The sequence below is a fragment of the Aspergillus caelatus genome (assembly GCF_009193585.1).
Source record: "Aspergillus caelatus strain CBS 763.97 unplaced genomic scaffold BDV27scaffold_99, whole genome shotgun sequence".
In the NCBI taxonomy this organism is placed as follows: domain Eukaryota; kingdom Fungi; phylum Ascomycota; class Eurotiomycetes; order Eurotiales; family Aspergillaceae; genus Aspergillus; species Aspergillus caelatus.
The window spans coordinates 49,037-73,486 of record NW_022475362.1 but is presented as its reverse complement, the minus strand read 5'-3'; the positions used below and the strand labels follow the sequence as shown (position 1 = coordinate 73,486).

Here is a 24,450-nt window from a genome sequence, read left to right as displayed (position 1 = left end):
GAGTCGCTAATCTACGAGGACTGTGATTCCATACTTAGTTTTGATGCTTTCTGGAGAGGGGCCTGGAATTTCCCGTTGGAATAGGACTTTGTCGTGCCGGGGCCATGCGACCACAAATGCGCCAGACCCAGAGGGTCCCTCGGTCATGTATACAATGCACCCGTAGGAAAGTGAAATGCTCGAAGAGGATACCTTGTGACAAATGCATTGAACGTGGGGAGTCGGCCGCCTGTATGCGTGAGGTTGTTAAGGTTGCTGGGAAAGTCACTGTGTGAGATCCCTAAATGCGATATTCTCGATGCTTTTGTCAACATATATATTCAACTGAGCTGACCTCTTACAACAGTGCAGTAGACGAAGATGTGCCATCAGACGATAGTGCTACTGGCACCGCTTCGAAGCTTCTGGAGGAGAATATGAGCCTCAAAATGCGAATAAGGCAGCTGGAATCAGTTCTCTCCCGACCGGAAATGCTAAAAGTGGAAGCCAATATCCCCGGACGCACAGCAGCCGTAGAGGACTTTCAATCCTCGGAGAGTATCTTAAGCGAGTTTCAGCGCTTACCGTTCCAACTATCAGTTGAGCCAGGTCAAGGTCATGCGGATAGTACTCGTCCGTGGGATGACCATGTAATGCTTTGTCTACCTGCCCGCCACTGGAGCGACGTAATTGTGAAGTTCTCTCTAAGAGAGTTTGGATGGGTTCATTGTGCCTTAGATGCATCAGTCTTCATGCGAGAGCATAATGCATTCTGGGATAGCTTGATCGCAAACGAAGGAAATAGTCTTAGGGATCATGCTTGGATTGCCGTATATCTAAGCGTCTTAGCCGTAAGTTTTCTTCGTGCCACCTTTAGCTTCCGTGATTTGACTAGCTTCCAGGTTGGCGTATACTTTATTAGTGAAGAGAAAATACAAAACCTCCAGTTGGTTTATGAGAGCTTCTCTGCCCGAGATCCCTCTGTGCGGTCTTCACTGGGCCGGGGATCTATAGAATTGTCGCGTAGTTGGCGAGCAGCTGCCTTGAAAGAGTTGAACTATGCCAACTACACCGGCAAGCCAAGCTTGCGAACCGTCCAGGCCTTGGCAATTCTGAACGTGATTCATAAGAATCTCGGTGAATCAGACCAGGAATATATTCTTCATGGTACGGCCGTGAATGTTGCTCGACTCATTGGGCTCGATCGTCTTGGGCATGATCGTGGAACAGTGAGTACACACATGGAAAGCTTAGAGTCGAATTCAAGTCAGCAGAATGTTCTTCGAAGGTTGTGGTGGACACTTGTCGTTTGTGACTGGTAGGCCTATATGCTTGGCCTGAAAGGGTAGGTGAACGCTAACACTACATAGGATAGCTGTGTGGTCACGTCCAATCACGATCCATCCAGAGTCTTTCACAACAGTACTGGAAGTAACGGAAGGCCAAAGCACCTTTATCGATGGGAGCTTTACCTCTGCCTCGCCACATAGCTTCGATGAAGGGACGAACCGTCCGTCTACCTTCGAGTATCATAGAGCAATAGCTCAATTGGCCATTACTATACAGACCCACGTCGGATCCATCAAAAGTTGGGATATAAAAGTACTACAAGATACCCTTGGGGAATTAGACCGCATCTCATTATCCTTCCCACCCCATCTCACATTGCTAGGCCAGGACGCCACCATGGACGTAGTAGGCCATGAACCCAACTGGATCACAGTGCAACGCTATTTACTCCACAACTGCCTAGATAGCTGGCGGATCCATCTCTGCGTTGCAATCTTGCCCCACATTCTGGAAAACCCCAACGAAGATGGAGGGGATGTCCTCCAGCACGGGATATTAGCTGCAAAGCGTCTTCTCCAGCGGAGGCAACACGCACCATGCCCTCATTTCCACAAGTTCTGGGCAGTGACGGCCTCTATCATTACTGCAGGAATCTATACCATCATAGACCTGATATGCCTACGAAAGTATCGATCGCCCCACGAATTAAGTGAACGGAGGGAACTAGTTAGACTAAGCATCAGTATGCTGGAGCAGTCTTTCACAGAGACGCGTCACGGTGCATTACTCGTCCTTCGGCGGCTATCTCATCTAGACGACATCATAGACCCATCGCAAGAAATTAACCGACTCGTACTCTCGAAGATAGTGAGGTTAACAGCGTCGCCCCGTCTGTGGGCTTCTCTTCCAGATGCCCATGCGACTTTAGGATATTTGTTCCCAGAGCCAGGTTTTGACAATCCGGGAAACACGTCGTCGTCATCGCCGAGCAGTAGTCAGTGTGTGGATAGCAGAGTATCTGGAGAATGCGCAACACTCCCAGAATTCCCTGTTGAATTGGACTTCTTTACAACGGCCATTGGGCGGAGCGAGATCCTACCTCACTTCGGCGATTTGTCGTCGTCGTTGGAACTTATTGACATGTCGATGCCATGGCTCGACTCATTCCCTCTTGATGATTTTGTTAAACAGTCTTAAGGTGTCGTTGAACTTTATATACAGCCATGTAACCATGACATTTTCATCTGAGAAACAATCACGATTATTGAAATGAAAACAAACGAGGACATATATCCTTAGCCAAAGCTAAAATAACTTGTATCTCAAATACGACAACATATCAAAGGTCCCCGAACGGTCACTGTTCGAGAGTTGTCTTCAAGGAATTGTCCTTTCGATTACTTTTATCACAGTCATTTCTCTTTTACATTAAGCATAGCCCAAGGTTCTCACCTGATAAATCTCAGCTGAAGGTAGACCCAGGGGCATCAATGACCTCACCACATTTACCCTATAAGCTTACCATTTCCCACCTTCCATGGAGTCTTTTAAATTTCATTAATGTATATAAAAGTTTCAATATACGTAATTTTAAGCGCTTGCTGAATTGGTTGTTCATAACGGGGTTTTACTGTACATAGTTTACCGATGGATTGTAGTAACGTGCTATCTCTTCACATGATTTGCCTGCTAGGCTGAATATAAAGACTCGATGAGAACCCCACCAAAAGAGCTCGCCCTGAAACCCTTCCCTATTCTCCCCCATCCATACTGGCCATTATGAGTAACGAGCGAGGATATTCACCACGATGGGGTGAGTTGCCTGTCGAGCAATATCTGATTGTACCTACCCCTGTAAAGAATATCTATTTCTTTTGACGGATCACTGATGCTACAACCAGAGACACTGGGACAATGCAATGACGGAATCACCCGACCAACAACGCGTGAGACTTGTCCGCCAATTTCTCGACCTGGATGAGTTTCCCCAGGAATGGTTTCCCACTCAGGAGGGTGAGCCATTACCGCGCTCGCCCACGGAAGAAGATATCAGAGCTATTCTTCGTCCCTGGCGCTCAGATGATCTGCGCCGGAGAGCGTGGCATATATACACGAATGTTACAGATGAACCGATCTTTCTCCGAACACACTATGAATCGGAAGATGATGAGAAAATAGAGCATTGGGCTTGCGTATCAGAAGAATTCGAGAATCAGGCCTGGTGGGCGTGTTTGAACAACGCCCAAATCTATAACTTTGGATCAGACTGGCAACGAGTATATGAGATTTTACCTGAAATTGCCGGACCGTCGACCGAGGGATTTGTATCCCTAGAAACTCTATCATCGATACGGTCGCATTTCAAGATATGGCTCAATGAGGCAAAACAAATTGAACCTGAGTTTTGGAGGAAGGATAGGCATCGATTTATTGAGCTCAAGGCAGCTGGCCTCCTCCGCGCAGTAGCAACAAGATATATGCTTCTCGCAGATCAAGAGGCCTTTGAAACAGATGGACGATTACGCCTAATATACCTGGATAATAAGCGTAATATTGTCCGGGAGACACGGGTTGACGCTGATGGACAGACTATTACAGATATTATCATGGCCTGGTTTGAACTGACTGACCCTCCTGAGCTGGAGGATGGCATCACTGGTGATCGATACCGGGTTACCGGTGACTTGGGCAGAAAGTTATATCAGCTGACTGATTCTGATTTGGCAGATCCTTAGGTCCATGGTCTGATAGTTGTACCGAGTGAATTTCTATCTATCTATCAAAATACGGTTTCAATTCATTGCTCTAGCTGTGGTGTAAAGAGGGGGTCATTGTTGGTAGATCTTCAAATAGTAATTTGGCCCTAAATAGTCCACTTACCGGGGGCAAGGAAGTACATACGACCATAGGGTGTGGAGAACAAGGCTTCCCATCTGCTCAGCCGTACTTCAGCCGCATATTGAGCGCAGCCGATTAGAGAATGAGCCCTTTAGAAGTTCCTGCTTTATGGGTGAGCGCCGCTAAGTCGCAGGGTGAGTGTGGGTGATCTGGACGATGTTGTTTACAGCGCTGGTGAGCAGGGTGAGCGAGTGGTGAGCAAATGGGTGAGCTAGAACAACCTGATAGATTTTTGTGAAGTTAAATAGGGGCACTTGATCTGGATTTTTCACCCTTTAAGCTACTCGTTCTCAAGAAACGGCTTCAAGTGCGATCCCGCTGGCACCTCGCCTCTGGCTGGGTAAGCATTGCCTGAGGTATCAACATATACAATACTACCCATGTAAATAATTATTATCGTTTTAAGTATACTATTAAGAGACTATATAGATACTTAAGAACCTTATCTAGATAGTTATATAGAATCTGTATATAAAATTGCGATGTTTAACTAAGAATTCAACCTTATTAAGAAAAGTCATCAATAACATTGTAGCGAGAAGTAGTTATCTGAGCTAACTGGGACAAAGCCATGGAGAAGCATAATCTGTATGTACTATATCTCAGCTGTCTTTTTGTCAACAGCATACTTCATCGTAAGGAACCGAATCTTGGAACCGAAGATGAAAACAACGAAACCAAAAGCCGAGATGACTCCCATGATGATAGCACAGATATCCAATGCCTGCTTATAACCCATCTGTGCAACGAATTTAGTGACTCCAAAGGAAATCCCGAAGGAGATCAAGCCACGACTTGTACAGATCAGAACCAGAATGGGCCCTGCTCGCTCTCCATAACTATCAAGGGAGTACGTATATCCAATGAGTATGATACCAATGAAGCCGAAGTAAATCCCATTAAAACCGACCGTGACTGCCCACGGCGACCAGTGATATGGATCGGAACCAGCATGACCAAAGATGACACATGAGATGAGTGCCACGGCGACAGGCAGTAATATGGGGATCAGCCGAAACTCAGGTTCGGCCACACCGTTACGGCGTCTTGCTATCCATTCGTGGAGCTTGTCTCCGCCGTATCCGAGAACAGGGACGAGGATCAGTGAGACGACTATCTGGCCTCCTTGGACAAGACCTAAAGCTGTGGCGGGATAGTTGTATGGTGGTGCGGTAAGGATGGATCCGAACACAGTTACCATGATCACGTAGATTCCGAGCACGACACTGTTCATCAAGACGATCCACAGGATGTTGGGAAACAAGATACACTGCAGCATGTGCTTCCAGCAGTCTATCGCTACCGGCCACTTCGCGGGACCGTGGAAGACCTTCAAGCTGTGCCGCCATGTACGCGGTTGATACCGGGTGAAGTCCAATTCGACTCGGTGCTTTGTAGTTGCACGAACAACGGCCAGGTCTTCGCCTTCATGCTGAACATGGACCTGACCATCAAAAGCGTCGGTGGGCCGTTGATACAAAGACTCCGGGACCAGTGCAAAGGAGACCAAGAATAGTACGCCGCTTATAATAGCGAATATGCCGTACCACCACCTCCACCCCAGGCTCTGAACAAGGTAGGCTGTAGCAATTGTCAAGGCAGCGCTTCCTATAGATTGGATGGCGCTGAACCATGCTAGCCTACTACTGCGCTCGTGAACAAAATGGATTTCCTACAGTAGTGCGTGCACCGAGATGTCAGTCTCTGCTCTGTGTGTATTGTGTCCGGATAGACAGGGAGTACCTGAATGATGAGAGGACATAATGCCTCCGACTGACCGGCAGCCAAAGATAATACATCTCGTCCCGCAATATGCGAGTCCAGACTAGTACTCGCAGCACACCAGATAGACCCGACTGTCAGGATAAGAGCAGACGTCAGGAATACTGGACGACGTCCCACAGCCTCAGCGAGTGGTACAGCGACTACGTTTCCAAGTCCCATGAACAACGTTGGATATGTCATCAGATCGTTGGTTCTGGGATTACCGTCGTAATAGGCCGAGATGGTAGTGGTGATAGGGCCCATACCAGAGGTCATCAGGACACTCAGCACGGCGACTAAGCAATATCTCATGCGGTTAGTATTTCTCTTTCCCCAAAGCGATTTACCGTAAAATATCACGTGGAGAGAGAGAAAGAGAAATAGATGATAAAAACTTACACACTCCTAAAGTGCTGCTTATCACCCACTTCTGCCATTGAGGTAGGTTGAGAGGATCTCATTATCGTCAGCAACAATGGTTGGAAAAACGATAGCCGATCACAGCTGGATGTGCACCTTACCTCTGGGATCAGGGGAAGGAGTTGGAATCAAGACAATTTCTCCATCCTCGACTAGCTTCACCGTTCCTGTAGGGACATTCGGTGAGGAGTCTTTTGTAACAGCATATTCATGATGCGCGGCGTCGACCTCCTTCGTCATGTTTAACGCTTTAGGTCGGGGTAACCTATAACCTCTGAGAAACGATGTCGGGCGATTGCACCATTGATATAGAATTTGCAGGTAACCCATTAGAAATATCCTCTCGCGTATTGGGAGATACGTTTTTACCGGCCCTGTATAGCGCCGCTCTTTGTGCACGGGGTCCCCGTGGGGAAACCCATGTACCGGTCGGTAGCCGATCGCGGAGAAACCAACCAGCAAGCCTCAAGGTCGCCAGGAACTACCGGGATAGAGAATGTGGAGCCGAGGCAGGTCCGTGGCCCGTCCACGGCTGGTTGAACGTTGACAGCAAGGTTAGCGATATTTAAGACTCACCCGAGCTCGACCGAGTTTTGCCCCTCCGTACCGGCTAGGCGCACGTTAGCCTGTCAGAGTTACGGCTTCATTAATCAAAGCTGCTAGTCTAGTCTAGTCTATCATTTTAGCACTTGACACGGCGCGAAGACGGTAAAGTGGCCGTCCGAAGGTAACAAACTAAAGGTCGTGTGGCCACGGAGGAACTATTATGTTGCTTTTGCCCCCCCAGTAAGCTTCAGAAATTGCTCATAATAGTATCGTGTGAATGCTTGTGTATTTTTCTTTCTATAGCTTCTTGCATGTCTTTTTCTCCTGAAAGTGATCTCAGCACAAAGGTGGATTTGCAATATATGTCATGCTGAGTATAAGCGATTTGCGTACTAAGATCTATTGTACCGTGTGCTTTTGATGGATCAACGTAATAAATGTCATAATATAGAACAGATAGCTAAATTGAATACGTGATATTTAAATACACAGCTAGTAAGCGATAAAATAAATTCCCAATCTGATATCATTTAACAGGCATGACGCTTCTAACGCTTCGCAGCTCAGTAGGGAACCACACCGGCTAGCTTTAGCAACCTCTCAGTCTTCACTGGTTTGGTAAGAGGCTCATCCCTTTCCAGCGGGTCTGGTACCTCCTCTCCATCAACTTTGATTGTTGCCTTGCCATGGGTGTAGAGATTAGTATGTGGCCAATGGGTCGTAGTTTCAAAATTCTCGAATAGCTCCTTCTTTGCTGCTCGGTCTTCGTCAGACATCCAGGCCGCAGGTGTATAGGTTGCGTAGACAATTGTGCGAATAAGGTCAGAATCTCCAAACTGTGCCCAGTGCATCTCACGCGAGTCCCACAGAATCAAGTCACCCGGTTCGGCGCAGACTTTGACCAACTCACAGCCGTGCTCGCGGTACCAGTCCAGATCTTTGTCTGAGAATGGATGGAAGTCCTTGTGCTTAGCAGTTCGCCATGGCATGGGGCCTGTCACTGGGTTCTCTTCGAAGAAATTATCGAAGAGAGCGGCAGATCCCTTCATGACGACGAGACCACCGTCATTCGGTCCGGATTCGGATAGGTTCACAATGCCTTGAACACAAGACAAACCCTTGCGCTCTGGAGCCTGGTCACAGTGAGGCCAAGGCTTGGAATCATACTCCCCAACGATGGATTGAGGCAGTGTGATGTTGACGGTGTCGAAGGAGACAACCAGTTCATCGGTTCCCCAGAGTTTCGCAAATGGCTCAACAACTCCTGGTTCGCTGGACGCAAAATGTCAGTCACCCTAGTTTTTGAGCTCTAACAAGTGAAGCTTACGTTCTAACATCCCACATGTACTTCTCGTGTGCCGCAGCAAAGTGAAGATACATTCCACCTTTGAAGCTTTGGGGCAGGTTTTCTTTCTTCCATGTGCTTCTATCATTGCGGTCGAATCCGATATTGAATGACTCCAGCCAGGTGAGTGCCTCGCTCTGGTACTCCCGGGCGCGCTCCTTGCTCAGAACGCCCTTGATGACAGTGTAGCCATTCTTGAAAAAATCATCACGAAAGTCACCGTAATGGGTTTCCTGCTTCGTGCTTTGCTGAGACTTCAGAGGGTTGGGAGTGCTCATAGGCTCAGGTGTATCAACACGAGAAGGCGCCATATTGTCGTGTTATTTTCGTGGAGGTGAATATGCTATTGAGTAGGCAGAAAGAAATAATGAGATGATTGAAGAAAATAGATAATTACTCCAGACTCAGGGGATGTAGTCCGTAACATGCGGACTTTTAAACCTACAATGATTTTGTCTCGGGTATAAAGGGAACGTTCCACATCCGAGATCTTTGCCAACGAAAGATTAGCACGGCCGAACTCTTCCAGAACTCAGGAAGAGTGAATCTTGTGATCTTGTCAGTGCATCCTGTCCATATCGGCAATAATTTGGCATCTACCGATCGTTTCTCTATAGCTGAGCCGATCTCGGCCGAGCTCGCCCGAAGGCTCTCTTTTAGCCTCAAAATTTCCCCATAACGGGAATTATGAAGGTAATACCCCTGCCGAAACTCCCCACAGTACCGGCAAGATCCATGACTTAAAGATATAGGGGAGGACGTGGGCCAAGAGACGACAAGAGTCAACACCTAGCGCACATAATCTCTCCAAAGATGCCGCCGCCAGTCCCTACTGCCACTCGGCCAATCGATAAGCCATCCGTGGGCCGAAATAATTACCAACCCTTCGGATTTCGTGAGGAGGTTCTTCCTGCAGGTTGGAGCCATTCTGGCTCCAGGCCACTGCCATGTGACATCCATGCATCTCATGACGTTGGAGTTAAAGTTCGTGATGGAAGCACTTTATACTGCGACATCTACCGTCCTGCCGACGCTACAAAACCGGTACCCGCCATCTTAGCCTGGAGTCCATTCGGCAAGAAGTTCAATGGTATATCGATGCTCAAATTCTTACCATGGGGCCTCGGAATACCTAGCGGGGTACTCAGCGGCCTGGAGAAATTTGAGGGCCCAGACCCTGCTGATTTCGTTCCTCGTGGGTTCGCCATCATCAACGTCGATGCTCGCGGATCTGGCGACTCTGAAGGCACTGTGGGTATCATGGGCACGCAGGAGGCTGAGGATGGATATGATGTGATTGAGGCCGTGGCCAAGATGCCGTGGTGCAATGGGAATGTCGGGTTGGCTGGTAACTCTCACTTGGCCATTGTTCAGTGGTTCATTGCCGCATTGCAGCCACCTTCTCTGAAGGCCATTGCTCCCTGGGAGGCTTGTGGTGATTTGTATCGCGAGCAGTTTGTCCGAGGTGGGGTGTTTGATGCCGGTCTGTTCGACTTTATTATCGACACTAATATTCAGGGACACGGTGGGGTGGAGGACTTCCACGAAATGTATCGGCGCTACCCCAAAGCCGACGCATTATATTGGAAGGACAAACGACCGGACATCAACAAGATTAAGATTCCAACCTACATCACCGCCTCCTACACAAGCTTTGTACATACCATGGGCTCGCTGCGGGGCTGGCTGCAGGTGCAATCTCCACACAAATGGCTTCGTCTCTGCCCATGGCAGGAATGGTACGACATCTGGAATTGCAAGGACTCTGCCGATGACCTTGCAAGGTTCTTCGATCGTTACCTAAATGGCGCTGACAATGACTGGGAGAAGACCCCAAAGGTCCGGACAACTATTTTACGTTTTAACCAAGAACCACTGTACAATATTGCCGAAGAGGATTACCCCATCCCACGCACCGACTACCGGAAAATGTATTTCCACCCTGGCGGGCGTCTAAGCGTCGATGTACCGGAAACAGAAACATCAGTCTCTTATAATTCAGAAAAATACTTAGACTGCGCCAGCTTCACACACACCTTTGACACCCGGACACGGTTAGCAGGTGTTCCAAAAGCAGTCGTGTACATGTCATGCCCCGACTTCCATGATATGGACGTGTACGTGCTTTTGCGCAAGTTGGATGCCAATGGTAAAGCTCTGCTGAACCTCAATATTCCCTGGTCATCGATTGCACACCACGGGGTCTCTCAAGATAACATCGACGACATAACCCCTCGGAATAAGAACAATCTTATGTTCCATGTTGGATCATTGGGTATCCTTCGTGCGTCGCGCCGAGCCATTGACAGTTCCCGGTCTATTCTCGAAAACTACCCATTCCATCCACATGATCGTGATGAATATATCACACCGGGTGATATAGTAAAGTTGGAGATCGGCATATGGGCCATGGGAGTGGAGTACGAGGCCGGCGAAAGTCTGCAGGTGCAGGTACATGGGAATAGCCCGCTTTTGCGCGGTGAATTCAAGGAAGATAATGAGTTCCAAGAGCTTGCATCGCATGGGACTCACAATGTTCACATTGGCCCTGAATATCCTTCGTGTATTATCTTACCTTTTGTTTGAGCTGGGAACAAAGGAAATAACTAATTGATGATGGATAGTAGCTTTTCCACTCCTTTCTGCTTTATGATCATTCACGAATAGAACACTAAATCATCAATCGAGCTTTCCTTCACAGACATATACATTTCCATATGTTCTTTTGACTGAAGTAAATATTTCTGTATAGCCAGTAGTACATATCTAAATATATTTCAATCGAAGTCCAGTTCCATTCTTCAGATATTAGTAAGTTCTCAAAAGTGTAAAGTTCTCTGCTTATGCCCATAGATCGGTATAGCCGCGTATATAAAGTTCCATGTGCTTTATACCCCATGATTATAGTTGTATATCCTAGAGGTGTTACCGGACATAGCGTTAAACCGCTCTCAGCTCTCTGAGTATATTATTTCAGAACCTGAGCACTTCGATAACTGTTTTTTTCAGAGATCACATGCTTTGTAAAGGGGCCTGTGAGCATCATGTATATAGATATATCTATTTAACAAAGTACTGTATTCTACATGTGACTGTTGTTAATCCGGTTGCTTGTCAACCTTACAGGTAGCGTTTCTCCGAGGATAGCATGTCCCCTGCAAATTGGTACAACCTGACGTAAAAGAATTCAACAACATGTAGCTGCAATGTCCTAAGTTCCCCGTGTAGTGCAGAATGTCACGTTACATAGATAACGCCCATGGGACAACCGGGCAAACGGTTGGAAGTTTACACAGTCCGACAGCCAAAGTAGTCGAACAAAGAATGTACCTATACAGGGACGTTAAGCCGTTGCCCTGCGAGCGGAGATTACTTCAAGGGTCTGGTCCAGTAGCCGTTACCGAGACACTTTTAGGAATATATTTCGTACTCAAGCCCTTTGTCACACCCTTATTCTTGTGGTGTTTGGTTATGGGATTCACATAGCGCTAGCCTTTGTCAATCCTCCCAGTCTTTACACGTCAGTTGTGTTACGATAATTTCTTCCTCGACACATTGACTCGGTGTCTATGGTCTCTGTACCTTCTAATAGTATAAGCAACAATAATTCAAGTTAATGATAAGAACTATACATAGATCCTAACACTTCCTTTACGCAATTTCCTCTGTACCCCCAAGGACGGGGCAAAAAAAAAAAAGTCTCTTGCACATTTTAGGCTTTTAGAGGCAGAGTTCTTTATAATTTTATGACAGGCTTTGTTCATCCACGGTTTAGTCTGAGTTCCCAATCCTCACAAACTAACCTTCATTTTCTGTTTATCTTTCAAAAAGGAGCATTTATATATGGATGCTTCAGCTCTGAATTCCAGGCAAAATCTATCTGCACCAAATCCGCTGACTACCTTTGTGACCCAAACTTGAACCATTCCAGCCATGAAAGTCGTCAGATTCTTACAGACCTGGTCTGTCTGGGGAAGCTTGATTGTCTTTGGACTGTGTTTCCAGTCCTGCAATTCTGAATCGCTCCCCAACCCTCTCACCCCAGGTAGTTTACATCGACTGGACAATTCGACAACGGATGATGAACGCAATGCATACAGCAACAATGCGTTGAAGACATTTAGTGTTCGTGATCAAAATCGGCAAGAGTGGGAATCTGAAAATCGAATATTTTTAACTGGCCTCATGAAGGACGACTTTACCCTTGTGAATACAGAGACAACTCTATACACGGGCAACAACAATCAAAACGACAATTACGGGCACGCCATTGGCTGGAACCGTGATCCTAAGCTCATTCGATTCCGATGTGGATGTAGCAGGTTGAGAGTGAAAATGATAGAAACAGCGTGGCTTAATATCATCATGATGGTCTGTTTCGGTACCACCTCTGTTTCAGGAGGAAAAAAACAACTGACTGTCAAATAGTTGAATCGCGTCACACCTTTCATGCAGCGTCTTCGAGAATTAAATCAGAACTCTGATCCGATTCAAGCATTGACCGCTCAAGATAAATCCAGGTTAAATCTGTTCAGAACCTTGTATGCCGCTGAGCCACAACGTGGTCAAGCCCTCGATCGAGTCGAAAGTAAGTTGCCTAGTAGTCCAAAACGAGACGCAATTGGGAACTAATCTGATCCATGCAGGAATGAGGTCAAGTATACTTAACGCCATGGCCTCAGATTGGTACGCAGTTAATTTTTGGTGTGGCGATATGGATTGGATATTGGATGAAGAATACGAGATGATTAAAGACAAACCAAAACGCTGCGCTACACACAGTGGGGTTAAGCAGGGAAGGCATGCTGCATACCGTGAAAAGCCTGATGACCAAAGTTGGTCTTTCATTCTTCATGATATCTTCCCCCTTATAGTTGCTGACTGCCTCTAGTGATGTGGAGAAATAAACATGACAACTGGGTCACGTACACGGCAAAACGGAGTAGTTATTGCAAACGACCTGACAGAAGCACCCAGGGTGTTATTGCTGATCCGTTCGCAATTGCAAAAGGGGATCATATTATTATTTGTAAGCATTCTTTTACGCAGCAGTGGTCGCAGCACATCACGTCATTGCGCGAGAGGACGCAGTATGATATAATGAGAAATTCCCCCACCCGTGTTCTCTATCGTGTGACAGATTTAATCCCGGAAGGAGAAATTCTCAGTGTGCTCGCCATGTCAGAGAGTATACATGGTGAAAGATTGACTATGGACGATGCCAACAAGTTTGCCCAACTTCTTTTAGGTAAGTTATCGCTTTTATCCTTGTCTCTTCCCTTTGTCATATAGACTAATATATTGCCGTGGTATTTTCTCTTCGCCTGCGCGACAGGCCTATACTTGGAACAGTGCAACTGGAGTTCAACGAAGTTAACTTGCCGCAGCTTCGCAAAACAAGGGGGGAAAAAGTCTCAACCTTGATTCCGTTTGGGCTATTCACTCTTTCAGCGGGTGGGCGAAGTTTTCGATTCTCAAGCGCGAGCAGGTGGTCTGGGCAAGGGACATCAATATACAGAAGTTATTTTACCTGTTTCCCTTCTGTTCACACTATGTACCCATTGCTAATAACTGTAAACCTCCTCGCTGGCTCGTTTGACGCTACAATTGTGGTTGAAGTACTACCCTAATACCACATTTTATAAAAGCATGCGCTTAGATTCAGTAGAGCTCGGGTAAATGAAATATAAAAACCAAAGTGTTCAGGTAGTCTTAGAGAGCGTAGGAGACAATCAGTGGGCTTGTAATTTCCGCTTTAGAAGGTTTTATATAAACCTGTTTGTTAGCTGTTGGTACCCTGTCTTGCTGTAGTCTTCATATTTCAAATAGCTCCAAGGCCTATACATCGTACATCTTGTCTTCTGGGTACATGTGCGTCATAGGAAAATTTTCTAATTACTGGAACGAAGCCAACATCTGAAAGTGAACAGCACAACAATACAATGGTAATATATGACGGCTCAGAAGACTCCTTATCTTCCTTAGTCAGGCGCGGTATACAGGGTATAAAAGCTAACGGTGCCTGATAGATATGTGGCGACTTTCGAGTTATAAACGTAATGCTCACTGGCCGGGAAGGCCTATTCAGTACGTGGTAAGGCAAAGCGCTATACAATTTCTTCACTGCTCTAACCAGCCCATAGTATGTGCGCATGAACTATATAATCGACTACCTTAAAAGTCGACTATAGTTTTTTCAATTGTTCAGAGCTCAATAGAGCCAATTGAATGGATGATTTCGCTGTTGTGGATCATATATGCCGAATTGACCTAGCAAAATCTTGCCATCTCAGCCCGAAAGATGAAAATTTCAACTATTTCAATAACAATTTAGTGATACTCGAATATGTTTTACAAAAGGTATCATGTCGTGAATTGAAAAAGTTCGGCAGGGTTTTCGAAACATTTTCCGATGATAACGTGGAACCATGAAAGCATATTCTCGATTCAGTATAGATCGACTTTATGCATGACCACTATATTAGCACAGCAATAGTCACCTTTTCCAACGCTATCGATATTGACACGTCACAATGATTCTAAGCGAGGAGCATATGTGAGCTTAACCCTTTCCCGCCGTTGTGGATCTCGGTTTAGCTTTGACCAGGATGTGTTGTTTGGCGGTATTGACGGTTGTTTTGAAGGACAATGCTTTGGGCTTACCAACGAGTAGAGGGAATAGATAACCAGTCTTCAAATTGATATAGATGCAGAATAATAATATCTTAGAGAAATAAAGGCAATACGACAAGCTAGAATGGCCGCAATATTTTTTTTTCCAACACTAAGGAAGGAATTACAATACCCGAGGGGCAATTGCAAAGCCAATCGAGTAATGTAGGTATTTTGAACATGGCATTAATCAGTCAGACCCGAGCCACTAAACAGCAACACTAGACACTTATTGCAACATCTGCGGCGGTCAATATTCATTTCGCATCCGAGTCTGTATACGGTCGAGAAGAAAATCGTAAATATGTACCAAACGTGTTCGGGTGGCTGATCCCCAGACCCCGTTGGCCATGTTTGCATCCCGGACAAAGCTACCTAGTACGTTATTTGCGACTCTACTGCTATTTGATAGGTATGCATATTTCTATTTTCCTCACTTTTCTCCTCTTCAGTTTGAGTTTCACGGCTAATCTACATGCCTTTGTTAGGCGCTTCATCTCCTGGAGGTCTGTATCCCCCACCACACCTTTCAATTGTTAATACGCAGAATATATGTTCTCGGTTTGCCAACCGATAATAGGTACTCATATAGAGCATCCATAATAGGATATGCAAAGCATTTTATGGTCACAAGATGGAAATCAGTTCCTTGATCAGATCTGGAACATCACTCATATATTCCACTCAATGTCAGAGAGAGTTTTAACTGGAGTACATGACCCCGTTTCAGGCAGTATGTTTCTTAGTGATAACCCCCGCAGCCTGCCACATAGAAAGAAACAAAGGGCCATAGGATACTGCACCCCACAGCCAAGGTATCCAAAAGGACAGCAGGCCATTCCAAGCCAGTGGGCCATCATGAAAGCAATGTGCAACATACTCAGTTGGGATAGCCCACACTGATATGGTAGAGACGGTCCAACCAACCCAGCGAGGGATCAGAGGTTTCTCTCGACCATCGGAGAATATAGCCCATGATATTGCAAATGTCTGGAGTATCATGGGCGAGCCGATACACATGTAGAGAAGCCATGCGAGATCACTTGCAAGCTGTGTTATAAGTGGATCTCGGCCCGGGCGATACGCTGCGGCAGCGAAGAACGTTCCAATCAGTGCTAGAGCAAATCCGAGTAGACAGCCACCAGCTATTTGGAGAATTAAAATGGTGATGTGAATCCCTGGGATGCGTGCAAGCTGGTTACCGATACCAACTGCAAATAGTGGCCAGAGAGAGGATGCGAGTAGAAGGAGAAAAATGCCAATATTAATGTTATATTTGCTGTATTGGTAATGATCTGCTAGATCTTGCGATGCTTGAAGAGGGCTGGTTGGAGGGAGGAAACCTGAGGCCCCGAAGAAGATGAAAACTAGGAATAAAGCTATTGGTCCACACGCCAGAAATGCTTTATCTCTCCGACTATCAGATGGATTATAGCAAGAAAGGCTATGCTGGCAGTTTTCTCCCGAGGCCATGTTGAAATCAATAGTGGGCTAAAGAATGGAGAGGAGAATCGGAAAGTAATACACAAGGGAGTACAAGAATAGTCATGGTTCAAGGAGTCAAAATGCGGCAAATATTCAATGAAATGTTGTTGGAGATATCCACAACCCTTAGCGGTTACGCAATACGAGATCAGCAAAAGACATAAGCTCAAAACTAAAAAGAACTGTGATGATAGTGGTGAACAAACGAAGGCAACTTTCCTCTAAGCGAGCGTTTAGTGTAGATCCTAGCGTATGCTACGTCACTGAATGAATGTGTTCGGCAGGTATTTTACAAATGTCAAGTTTAATTTCATTTCCTTTTTCAAATCTATTTATTAGATATCAGGCCCCAATAAGACGGCATGGAAATTGGTTCCATCAATTAAGGTTCGTCAAGGAGCATCTCAGATCCTTCGTGTCGGGTAAAATTAATTGGTCGTCAAAGTGATCAACATATCACAAGGTCGCCCAGAGTGTCGGTGCCCAAATCCTTCAGACCTGCAGGCGTTTACATGAGGTACTGTTCAATCAAGTGGATTCAAAGGTATTAGCCTAAATTATCATGAGACGAGTCAGATTGCCATTGTTTACAGAAGTGCATCTTTGTGTAAACACAAAAGTAAAAATGCAAAAGTATCTCGAAATTCTCAGGTCGAGCCCTAATGCAGAGAGAATAACCATGAATCATGGACAGAATAAACAACTCAGCATGACAAATGCGAATGACCAACGCAAGCTTTATTTAAAAGGTTTCACATCAAATTCAAATCTACCATTGCAAGAATTGTGAACCCAAAAATCTATCTATTATTTCAAATGATGGATCTGACTCTTCATCTCGCCCTGTTCCTTTGTTTCTGGGCTTGTTATCTGTTTTTTGCAAAGCAACGGCAACAGCGCTCTCCATTACCGCCTGGTCCGACCCCTCTTCCGATTATTGGAAATATCCTACAGTTCAAAAGAAAAGAAGCAGTGTGGGAAACTATTTCTCAATGGAGTGATCAATATGGTCCCATCATGAGCTTCAAGGTCGCATCCCGGACGATTATCGTCTTGAGTACCCATCAAGCCGTTCGGGATGTCCTTGAAAAGACACCCGTTAACAGCAGTCGACCTCGGTTTATTGGAGTGAACGAGAATCTCACACGGTCCATGATGCCTATCTTTTTACCGATCAGCGACAAATGGAAGGCCATCCATCGCGTGCAATTAAGCCTTGTGAATCCACGATCAGCCAAGGGGATAGCAGACATTCAGTTGCTGACAGCAAAACAACATCTGTTCAATATGCTAGAAAATGCCAACTATGATATCGCCGATCATATCAATCGCTTCACATCGAATGTTGTTTCGACTGTGCTTTTTGGCACAAACATCGGGTCGGTCTCCCAGGCCAAGAGCAACGGCAAGTTTGGTCTAGCTGACCAGTTTATTGCTTCCATATGTGTGGAACATGCACTGGTAGATCTATTTCCAGTACTCGAGCACATACCAGGCGTGACCCGGCTGGGTGCTAGCAAAGGTAACGCCTGGTTTGAGTCCATCAAACAACAATATACCGATGATATACAACGCGCGATCAAGTCTCCAACATGGAGCATGATCAAAGCTGCTCACACGCAGAAAATAGGTGAAATGTCCGAGGATGCCTTCCGCATGTGGAATGTGGAAATGGAATTTGCGTTGGGGATGACATCGTCGATGATGATAGCGAATTTGGTGGCGATGGCTGTCTTGCATTCCCATGAATTTCGCCTAGTTCAATCGGAAATCGATCGAGTGGTGGGCACTGAGCGACTGCCAACATCGGATGATCTCGCTCATCTGCCTAGACTGCATGCTTTCGTGAAAGAGGGCATACGGGTAGCGTCAATAGTGCCATTCTCCGTTCCACATGCAGCCGTGGAAGAAAATGAATACATGGGCTATCGCATCCCAGTAGATGCCATCATACTACCTAATCAATGGCATATAAATCGTGAGACAAAATACTTTGAGGATCCCGCCTCATTCAAACCCCAACGATGGATCGACAACCCTGATCTTCCTAGTCCGGCTTTGTTCGGGTATGGGATAAGGATCTGTCCTGGTAGGCAGACAGCGAACAATGGCCTGCTGATTATATTGGCTCTTATGGCCTGGGGATTCGATTTCAACCAGGAAGGAGGGGCCCAGGACGGTCCGAATGGTTTGGAAACTCTAATCATGAAGCTCCCGACATCGAGTATTCGATATTCCTGTCGGAGTTCGGCGCATCAAGATCTCATCCAAAAAGAATGGCTTGCCAGTGACGTCGACCCCGGCTCAATTTTAAACAGTCTTGGAAGTAGTCTAGGCCTCTAGATAGATGAGTAGTGACTAGCTAGTTGGATTGTTCATGATAGGGTATTTCAGCTCCCTCTACCCATTGAACAAGTACGAAACAAAGACAATAAATGCTCATCTAGATGCCTACTACAAGTTAGTTCTGCAGTTAATGTGAACTCCGTGATGTATTTCTTCACAGAGCAAGTTCAATTATTCCAAGAACTCCGGAATCGCGGTCCAATTGCCGAGCTCTCAACTCTCAACTCTAGCGGCTCAATAGATAGAAAATGTATGCATACCTGTCAACTATAGGATATGTGCCTGAAAAGGCTACCCCGCTCCATAGTCCATCAAGGGACTATAGGTGGACCCCTTTGAATCAGCAAGATAAATCTGGGCAGTTGTGATAATCGCATCTCGCTTAACCTAGTCCATAGATCCAAACAAACTCTGTGGAATCCGCCTATCAAGGAAAAATACAAGGCCCGTCACCCCAAGTATTGAGAGTTTCTAGGAAGTGGGGGCTCTTTTGAGATCGGCTGCGAATCCTAAGCCCTAGTGTCGCTTACAGGATTTACCGCCCTGGAAAAGAAACACATTTCAAGGGAGTACAGAGTAGTTCGATCAGTTCACAGTTCAAAACTGTGTGGTTAAGAAATATTCAGTGTTTTCATAGGAATGTTGCGTTTTCGGTCAATATCAGGTAGTGCGGGGGGTAAAGTATGTGCGTAAAAACTGAAGATACTATTTTTTGTGTACGCTAAATGCATAGTCGAATTTATGATGAACTGAAAATTTAAAATACTGTCATAAAATTTATTACGATACTGTCAGGTGTTTGAAGATCATCATCAATGTGCATTTTATGATACTAATGCAAGATACGATTTCTCAGGGATTGACCTATCGTTCAATAATTCTCTCTAGACAAAAAGTATGTCCAGTAGTTGATCCTCTCGCGTTGTTCGGCTACCAACCAACAAGCCACCCAGGCTCTAGTGTGTATAGTTCTAGTATTAAACTTCAACGAGCTGTGTTTACTTGGGTTTAGGTCGATTATGCTTATAAATGTCGTGTATAAACATTCACAGCCACAGTACGTAAGCAAAAGTATATCAATGCTAACACCAGATCTTCCGAGATCTTCTGTGGATTTATATGGAAAGAATGTATATAGCCGAAAAGACCAATAATATCGACCTTTAAAGTTAAATGTCCCTAACTACCACCTATATGGCGTATCCGTGATATAATGATGATGATCGCTTTATCTCGTGCCATCACCTTTGACTTTCTGCTCATCATATCGATGTGTCACATCTTGCAAAGGTATGCAGTACTCGGCAGTTACGTGCCACGTCAACGAACCCACTATGTTCGTCAATGTGCTTGCCGATCAAATCTTAACGTCTCAAACTTTAGAAGTAACCTATTTGCTGGGCAAGTAATTCATGTATAGCCGAAAACAAAAGCAATCCCGTTACTATGTACAAATCTTGATCTCGTAACCACTTAGAACGACAAATTTAGTGTATTAGTCTCTGTCGAATTAAGAATTCGAAAGTGCATGACAAAAGAGAGCCAGCCGTGCTAAACGGTGGTAGTGGCTATTGTAAGGAATTATAAAGACCTCATTGATTGCAACAATCAACACCCAGAAGCCGAGCCAACTAACTTCAAAACAGAACTCATCAATATGGCAACCCCCTCCATTGGTATGTCCACAAGATCCTTTTCTACTCATAGATACACAGAAAAGCTAACAACTAAGCCAAGCATTCCGTCAAGAGCAGCTCTGCTCCAAAAGAGACCGACCCCATCTTCTCTCCATCCAATACTGCTATGACTGGATTCAAGATTTCGTTCCATACGTCCAACAAGCCTCCCTCGTCTTCAACGATTATATGGACTGTCAACCGGATGCTCCCTTGAACATCCCCAACCGGGCTGAAATACGTGCCCTCCTGACCAAACACTCTATCAAGCTCGATCCCGTCAAGGCCAACATGCCCTGGCGTTCGTCCATTACCAATGTCCGACAGAATATACACTGGCAGGCTGTGGTAGACGGATACACCAGAATTCTCCGGGCCTTTGCAGAGGACGAAATTGCAAAGCGTACTCCAAGTCCAGATGTGATTACTGTGGCTGATATGGCAATGAAAGAACTTAAGCGGGTGGAGGATGGGAGTTCGCGCTTTGTTACATATATGTATCCTTTTGCGAGTGAACATCGCGCAAGACTATTGGCGGAAATGCAGTGTCTCTCACTGCTATTCGATGGTATGTTCTTGTCCTCCCGGTGTGTGGTTATGGGGGTGGAATAAAGGCATAACTTAACTGGAATAATAGAATCATGGGAACATCATGAGCATGACCATGTAAGGTTTCGACGATTAAAATTTCTTTTATCGTTTCATACTAACTTGATAGAACCAAACCTTCTTCCTCTCTTTGATGCCACCAATTAATAATGAAGACCTCCACCCCAAGACCCCACTCCAAGAAACCGTGTGGAAGTCAATTGCGGCAGTCTATGAAGAAGATGAACGCGTTGGTGGTAATGGCGGCACGGGACTCATCGAGTTCCTAACTAACTATATCAAACACCCAACCCCCGTCAAAGATTTCAAGACTTTTACCGACTTTATGGATTATCGTTTTAATGATGGAGGCATGATGTATGTTTACCCCCCTTCCTCTCTCTATATATAGAAAGGCTATAACTTAGGAAAGGGTATGCTGGAACTCAGCCAAATTCTCAATCGGTTCGAATCTCAGTCTCCAAGAGCCAAAAATGGCCCGTATTATCCGCCTGCTTTCTGAACAGATGCTCGAATCCAACGACATCGCTTCATTTGATAAAGAAAAAAAGCACTGGTTGGCTGGAAACGCTAAACAATTCCTGACAACCAACGGGACCGCCATTATCCGAGATCTCTTCGCATTGAAAAGCGACGAAGCAGCGAAAGCGCTTGCGTATGCAAATCAAATGGAAACAGAGCGTCAAATTGACCGAGAACTAGGGGATTTGCTCTCCACGGGCCAATTATCGGCCGATGAATGGCATCTGGTTAATGCGATGCTATACTGTGTTACAGGGAATCTAATTTCAGCCGTTACGATGTGTCGGTATGGAGGTCAGGGTGCTAGAATCACAACTGCAGAGAAAGGGCTGAATGTGAATGAATTGGGTGCAGCAGGTATGTGGCCGGTGATTTTACTGTGTTCGGCTGGGGTTGCTTTGGCTTCTCAGAGGTATTTGGGTGTGATTAAGGCATGATTATTTTCTATTCCTGTTTTGGATGGTTATAATGAACATTATCAATTTTATTGAATCTTATAAGACTATTACCTACGTATTTTTCTTGTATCGTGTTCTAGTATCAATCTCTCCTCGTTTATCCTCTGATCAACAACTCAGTAATACCCCCTGTCACGCTAAGCTATAGATTGCTCTTTTTATACTGACTCGATTAATTCGCCTTAGCTAACGCGATACATGATAAACAGGTGTACAGGAAGCAGGCAGTCAATTCAGCAGCCTCTTCCATGAAGCGGATTTTATTCTTCTAAAAGTAATCTGCTATTCATTATTTAGCTTTTACCGCTGTCTAAACTTCTAGTTTCTAGATTTATTCAGATGAGCAGAATATACTGGCCACGTCTTTTCATGATAGATGCCCAATCATGATTGGATGATTCCGATTTTCTTAGTCGCCAGCATTCTTCCATGAGACCCAAGGCCTCTAAGCACGTTCCGTGCGTTATGCGTGGTAAGGACACAAGCTCCCGGAAAACCTTTTGTTGCTCATCCGCTGCCAAGCATCCAGAGATACAGTACGGCCAGACCACATGTTGTAACAATTTTGGGTCTGGTAAACTTCGAAGGGCGTCGATAGTTTTCGAAACGCTTCTCTTGATATCCGGAATATCAGGATAAGGACCGGAGATGACTACATGGAGGTAGGTGATAGCTGAGAGTGCAAATATTCTCGTAATCTCGGTTTTGATGAACTCTGGTCGGAGGTGAGTGTCGACTGAAGCTCTTTTCGAAAGGTCGAGTTCGATACTAGCCAGTCGGCTCAGTAGGCGCTCCTCAATTTGTCGAGCACGTTTTGTCAACTCTATGAGGCTCAATCTGTGAGCATCCTCCTCTTCTTTTTTCCACTTGTCTAACGATGAGATCTCGAAGATGGCGATCATGACCCAGTTACTGCAGCCTATTAAATCCGCCAGGTTGACTTCGCCTGTCTCGAGCAAGACCTTGTGGTCCGATATCAAAAATTGGCTTGATCGAGTCGAGGCACAGGTGACAATATGCATGTGAACGAAGAACCCAAGGAGAAAGGTGATTGAAGTATCGGGATGCGGAATGGCCCTGTCCTGCTGCTCTTTTGTTTGATCTTTTCTTGCTATAGCTGACCCCATCTGTGCTTGCACAAGCGATTGAAGTAGGGCATTCGCTCCTCCAAGATGTATCTGCCAGTTGTGTTTACCACCGCTGCATGACTGTTTTTTTTTCACGAAGTGATTAGCATTGAAGATCACATTAAAGAGGAGAGGAGCAAGATCGTACTTCGTAGAACAATAGATGAAGAATAGTAGTAAGAACTTCGACACTGTGGGTGAGATCTAGGTTTCCGGTCCATGCAGAGGACCGTGGAAGACTGGTTTGCAGTTCTTGGAGAGCCAAATCGTAGTGTCCAGCTCCTGTTCTGACAGGATAAGCGCTTCCATGCTGCGTGGAAGTCGAGTGGTGATATTCGCTCAAAGCAAGAGCTGCGTGATAGGCCGAGTTAACCCGCTTCAGGATTGAAAGCAGCCAACCTCGCCCTTGCCGATTGGAAGGAAAGTAAAAAGGACAATGCATGTAGAAGACATGATCAAAGTAGTACATGAATAAGATGTCATCCACATCTCCATGCAAAATTGAATTGCTGAGTCCGGCTGGTTGGGAAACAAGATCGGTGGAACCTGAACGCGAAGTCCTTCGTGCGCAAAACGACCAGTCCGCTTCACTGCTGTATTCAGATAACTCCGATGAGCAATATTCGCTTAATATCGGGTTGCACAACAGATCCATAGAGTCCAGGCTCGCTTCGGATGAGGAATTTGATCTCGACACATCAATGGAACCTCGCACGTAATTATCTTCAGTGACAGGCGATATACTCGCTGCTAGTGTCTGAGAAGTGTCGGAGGAGGACTGATTATATGAGCTCATGCGAATAGTCTGATTGCAGAAGAGTTCCGTCGAGAAGTCGGCGTTGTTGAGTGCTTCACTCCATATCGGCTCGCTGGAGGTGTGTAAATCTCCGTCTGTACCGGGAGGCTGAAGGTTACATTGGTGCACCGGCCCACTCTGCAGGAGAGGTTCTTGTGCTGGGCGTGCTGGGGGATGGTTTGATGTGGCAATGGTCCCAGAAACCAAAGTCTCTAATCCATGTTCCACATTATGCGATGTGCCGGGTAATTCACTCTCTCGCATGCCGGCCTTGATCTGGGCAATTATCTGTGTCTTGTAGCGAGCTTGTTCCCTCTGTAGGTCTCCCCTGTCCATCCAGTAAGGCCTTGGCCCATAACCATCGCAGGCTAGCTGGAGAGACGTGCATCGGAAACATGAAGGGTGATTCTCGTCACATTTCTTTTTCCGGAGTCGACAAGTCCAGCAGCCATGAGTGCTTCTACTGGCTAGCTTGCGAGACATGCCGGCGGCCGACTGGAGGTTCACGCTGATAAAA

At 45.8% G+C, this 24,450-nt stretch overlaps 9 protein-coding genes across 9 annotated transcripts; 6 read left to right on the top strand and 3 right to left on the bottom strand.

Annotated features, from left to right (window-relative positions):
- Positions 1-45: 45 nt before the first annotated feature.
- Positions 46-2,466, top strand: BDV27DRAFT_172620 (Zn(II)2Cys6 transcription factor; the record flags this gene model as incomplete). Its single annotated transcript, XM_032075909.1, has 4 exons — positions 46-271; positions 347-830; positions 882-1,297; positions 1,350-2,466. The coding sequence occupies exons 1-4, from the start codon at positions 105-107 to the stop codon at positions 2,464-2,466; spliced, it is 2,184 nt and encodes a 727-aa protein (XP_031927102.1). The 5' UTR covers positions 46-104.
- A 582-nt stretch (positions 2,467-3,048) lies between these two features.
- Positions 3,049-4,004, top strand: BDV27DRAFT_158251 (uncharacterized protein; the record flags this gene model as incomplete). Its single annotated transcript, XM_032072648.1, has 2 exons — positions 3,049-3,111; positions 3,171-4,004. The coding sequence occupies 2 exons, from the start codon at positions 3,049-3,051 to the stop codon at positions 4,002-4,004; spliced, it is 897 nt and encodes a 298-aa protein (XP_031927101.1).
- Positions 4,005-4,728: 724 nt separating this feature from the next.
- On the bottom strand, positions 4,729-8,553 carry BDV27DRAFT_172617 (MFS transporter; the record flags this gene model as incomplete). Its single annotated transcript, XM_032075907.1, has 7 exons — positions 4,729-5,839; positions 5,911-6,227; positions 6,331-6,387; positions 6,453-6,579; positions 7,241-7,311; positions 7,478-8,169; positions 8,225-8,553. The coding sequence occupies 7 exons, from the start codon at positions 8,551-8,553 to the stop codon at positions 4,763-4,765; spliced, it is 2,670 nt and encodes an 889-aa protein (XP_031927100.1). The 3' UTR covers positions 4,729-4,762.
- Positions 8,554-9,055: 502 nt separating this feature from the next.
- Positions 9,056-10,828, top strand: BDV27DRAFT_172615 (CocE/NonD family hydrolase; the record flags this gene model as incomplete). Its single annotated transcript, XM_032075906.1, has 1 exon — positions 9,056-10,828. One exon carries the CDS (start codon positions 9,056-9,058, stop codon positions 10,826-10,828), a length of 1,773 nt encoding a protein of 590 aa, XP_031927099.1.
- A 1,347-nt stretch (positions 10,829-12,175) lies between these two features.
- Positions 12,176-13,666, top strand: BDV27DRAFT_158247 (uncharacterized protein; the record flags this gene model as incomplete). The annotated part of the gene is made up of 5 exons (XM_032072647.1): positions 12,176-12,613; positions 12,671-12,830; positions 12,889-13,077; positions 13,134-13,490; positions 13,578-13,666. The coding sequence occupies 5 exons, from the start codon at positions 12,176-12,178 to the stop codon at positions 13,664-13,666; spliced, it is 1,233 nt and encodes a 410-aa protein (XP_031927098.1).
- Positions 13,667-15,640: 1,974 nt separating this feature from the next.
- On the bottom strand, positions 15,641-16,387 carry BDV27DRAFT_145641 (uncharacterized protein; the record flags this gene model as incomplete). Its single annotated transcript, XM_032070441.1, has 1 exon — positions 15,641-16,387. One exon carries the CDS (start codon positions 16,385-16,387, stop codon positions 15,641-15,643), a length of 747 nt encoding a protein of 248 aa, XP_031927097.1.
- An 831-nt stretch (positions 16,388-17,218) lies between these two features.
- Positions 17,219-18,742, top strand: BDV27DRAFT_145640 (cytochrome P450; the record flags this gene model as incomplete). The annotated part of the gene is made up of 1 exon (XM_032070440.1): positions 17,219-18,742. One exon carries the CDS (start codon positions 17,219-17,221, stop codon positions 18,740-18,742), a length of 1,524 nt encoding a protein of 507 aa, XP_031927096.1.
- A 1,970-nt stretch (positions 18,743-20,712) lies between these two features.
- BDV27DRAFT_145639 (terpene synthase family protein) lies at positions 20,713-22,332 on the top strand (the record flags this gene model as incomplete). The annotated part of the gene is made up of 5 exons (XM_032070439.1): positions 20,713-20,989; positions 21,059-21,087; positions 21,140-21,387; positions 21,443-21,964; positions 22,308-22,332. The coding sequence occupies 5 exons, from the start codon at positions 20,713-20,715 to the stop codon at positions 22,330-22,332; spliced, it is 1,101 nt and encodes a 366-aa protein (XP_031927095.1).
- Positions 22,333-22,345: 13 nt separating this feature from the next.
- On the bottom strand, positions 22,346-24,416 carry BDV27DRAFT_158243 (Zn(II)2Cys6 transcription factor; the record flags this gene model as incomplete). The annotated part of the gene is made up of 2 exons (XM_032072646.1): positions 22,346-23,218; positions 23,286-24,416. 2 exons carry the CDS (start codon positions 24,414-24,416, stop codon positions 22,346-22,348), a joined length of 2,004 nt encoding a protein of 667 aa, XP_031927094.1.
- Positions 24,417-24,450: the final 34 nt, after the last annotated feature.